This window comes from Brassica oleracea, chromosome C3 (genome assembly GCF_000695525.1).
Source record: "Brassica oleracea var. oleracea cultivar TO1000 chromosome C3, BOL, whole genome shotgun sequence".
Classification (NCBI taxonomy): Eukaryota; Viridiplantae; Streptophyta; class Magnoliopsida; order Brassicales; family Brassicaceae; genus Brassica; species Brassica oleracea.
The window spans coordinates 43,787,775-43,791,298 of NC_027750.1; the positions used below are offsets into that span (position 1 = coordinate 43,787,775).

Below are 3,524 nucleotides of genomic sequence, written 5' to 3' on the forward strand. Positions count from 1 at the left end.
AACCGGGGTTCCTTCCAGCGGGGATCCAGAGGCCGGTGTCCTCCCTGGGCTCCGGAGGAATTCAATACCTGAGTATTTATCCCCAACAGTTTGCGCCTTATTGCTCGATTTCGTCATCGAACTCGGTGAATAACCTGTGCACTCAAGTCAACCAAAGTTGCTCATTCTCAGTAGGCTTCCCTTAGGCAGGACATCGCTCCAGTAATCCTGCGATCCTGTGTTCCACTAAGGTCGGAACCGTACTCTGAACCCGGGGGATGATCAGTATCCCCTATATCAGACTGGTGTCTGGTGCTACTTGGTCCGCTGATTCTTGTCGAAGATGGGAAGCTTCTAGGCTTCTGATGATGTCTTGGAGACGGTGGAGCCTGGAGCTCTGACGTTTCCTGAGGAGGAGCTACATGCACTGACATGCGGAGGATAGACCGGGGGCTGGGGCCCGTACTAGATGCTCTTTTTATTCTTCCAAAAACGTGCATCTTCCTTTTTATAGGAAGTAATTTTCCCTTTTTCTGCAGAGATCATTTTTCCTTTTCGCCGCTTATTCTTTAAATCAGGGATTCTTCAGGATATTTGGAAACGTCCTTATTTCCTTTTTGGATCCCGCGGAAAAGGGAGCGACCCGGATATTAATAGAGATTCATGATAGTTCCTAGTTGGCCTCAACCCAACTCTAGCGATGATTCTTAGCTGAGAAAGATGAATCCCAAGCCGCTCTCGTTTCTGTCCTCGCTCGTGGGTGGTTGTGCAAGGCCGCGTCGTCCCTTTACCGATCCTTTCTCGCCCCCCGTTCCATCTTGGGGGAATGTTCCAAAGGCTGATAGTGAAGCGGTTCCGATGGCGCCCCTGAGAAGGCTCCGTTCTTGTTTCTTTGATAACGGTCCCTGATACACTAAAAATGAATCCTTGCTACTGTCAAGTTAACAGTGGTGATTGTAATATTTTAGATTCAATCCAGAGGACCAATTTACTCTTTACTCTTATGAGTTCAATATTAAGCTGGGAAACAAATGGGGTTTTTAAATCAATGGTGACGCAAGTAACTAGAATACCTAGAGATTCAAATTCGATTTAAATGGAAGATGGCTTAGGGTTATTCATCGGGTGTCAATGCGGAACCGAACAACTATTCAAGTGCAATGAGGGGCAGTCTAGAACTCGGATCACTCGGCTAGAACAATCCACTATCGTGGACTTGTTCCCTTTGCTGATCAGTCTTGAGTCCTAAGCTCTCACTTGGAACAAGACGCCATAACAAGCTCAGAGATCAGGTCCGATTAGTTCACTTAATGTCCTAATATCTACTCTCGCTGATTAGGGACATGAAGCTCATTCAATATATGTCGATTTATCTCCTAAGCGGTTAGCTAGGTGATTAAACTAGAGATCGAATATTAAGTGATCAATTCAATGCAAGCAGTAAGAAGAATATGAATGAAGAACAGTTAAGATCACTTATTTATGTTCAGCTAATGCTATTGACACCCTACAACCCTAAGCAAGCTTATCCGACTACTCAATCATAAAGCAAGATAACGCAGACATGGGTTCTGAATAATACTGCATATAAAATAAAGTAGAAAAACAAGGGTTCAGGATGATCTTCTCGTGAAAATGAGAGATGATCTTCAGTAAAACATGAAGCCCAACCCGACTAAATGCTCATTTGGGGTCAGTTCTGGCAAGTTCCTCGGGTACATCGTAACCCACCGGGGCATCGAGGCCAACCCGGAGCAAATCAGGGCCATTCACTCAATCTCTTCCCCGAAGAACGTCAAGGAGGTTCAAAAGATAACAGGAAGGATGGCAGCCTTGAGCAAGTTCATCTCTAGACTCTCCGACAAATCTCACGTCTTTTTCGGAACTCTCAAGAATTCGAAGGATTTCCACTGGACGGGAGAATGCGAATCCGCTCTCCAAGAGCTAAAATCGTATCTCACCACTCCTCCTCTCCTGTCCAAGCAATTACTCAGTGAAGTCCTGCTGCTATATCTAGCGGTCTCCGAACACGCCGTGAGCGCCGTCTTGGTTCGCGAGGAGGGAAACAAGCAGCTACCAATCTATTACGTAAGCAAGGCTCTCCTAGACGTGGAGACCCGCTATAGCCACCTAGAAAAACTGGCCTTAGCTCTGATAATCGCCGCTCGCAAACTCCGACCCTACTTCCAGGCTCATCCAATCGTGGTTGTTACCTCCTTCCCTGTAAAGTTGGTCTCCACAAACCAGAAGTCCCCGGGCGCCTAGCCAAATGGGCCGTGGAACTAAGAGAGTACGACGTAATATTTCGACCCGCCACGGCTATAAAGTCACATGTCCTAGCAGACTTCGTGGCTGAATTCTTCCCTTCCTTGCTCCCAGCTCTGGGGCAGGAGGTACGCCTCCAAGCCGAGATTAAGGAAGAAGGAGAATGGATCCTACACGTCGATGGATCCAGCAATGTCAGAGATGGCTGAATTCTCCCATGCCTTGCTCCCAGTTCTGGAGCAGGAGGTACGCCTCCGAGGCGAAAGTAAGGAAGAGGGAGAATGGATCCTACACGTTGATGGATCCAGCAACGTCAGAGGAGCTGGAGTAGGGATAGTGCTTACCTCGCCTATGGGGAACAGAGCCTCAAGGGCCATGAGATGCAACTTCAAAGCAACCAACAACGAAAGCGAGTATGAGGCCCAAATCGCAGGCCTAACCCTCGCCCATCAATTGGGGGCAGAGAACATACAGCTGATAATCAACTAGGTACAAGGGGAGTACAAGCAAAAGACGACAGCATGATCCAGTATCTGGTGGTCGCTCAGTGACTAATCAAGAAGTTCAAGAGCTGCAAGCTCACTCAAATCCCCCAGGAACAAAATTCACAAGCCAATGCCCTAGCTAATCTAGGGTCCGCCCTTGAAATGAATAGCCAGATGAGTATCCCCTTGCTCGTGCTTCAATGGCCAGCTACCTTGGAGGAACCTCCGATAGAGGAGGTCTCTGCCGTCGAAGAAGGCGAAACGTGGACGACCCCCTTAATCCGGTACATGGAGGCTGACATCCTCCCAGAAGACCGTAGCAAGGCCAGAAAGATTAAGAAGCAAGCCGCGATGTACTGTATCGCCCATGAGAAGTTGTACCGGAGATCGTCCATACCTGAGGTGTGTCACACCCCGAGAGGCTGCTAGAATCCTTGAAGAACTACATGAAGGAGATTGTGGATCCTACTCTAGCGGCAGAAGCCTGGTAGTCATAGCCAGAAGGGCTGGTTACTACTGGCCCACGATGGCCGACGACGCCGACAGACAAGCCAAGCACTGCGACTAATGCTAAAGGCAAACTCCAGTCTCCAAGCTTCCCCCGGAGAACCTCAAGTCCATAAGCTCACCATGGCCCTTCAGAAAGTGGGGCATGGATATAGTAGGGAAATTCCCTATGGCGCCGGGGCAGAAGGTCTTCCTTCTGATAGTCACCAACTACTTCTCCAAGTGGGTCGAAGCAGAAGTGCTGAGCCGCATAACAGATCTCCAGATCCGCAAGTTCCTGTGGACCTA

General features: G+C 48.7%; 1 protein-coding gene across 1 annotated transcript; it reads left to right on the forward strand.

The window, feature by feature from the left end:
* The first annotated feature begins 1,803 nt into the window (after positions 1–1,803).
* Positions 1,804–3,158, forward strand: LOC106330689. Its single transcript, XM_013769120.1, has 3 exons — positions 1,804–2,202; positions 2,359–2,490; positions 2,841–3,158. The coding sequence occupies exons 1-3, from the start codon at positions 1,804–1,806 to the stop codon at positions 3,156–3,158; spliced, it is 849 nt and encodes a 282-aa protein (XP_013624574.1).
* Positions 3,159–3,524: the final 366 nt, after the last annotated feature.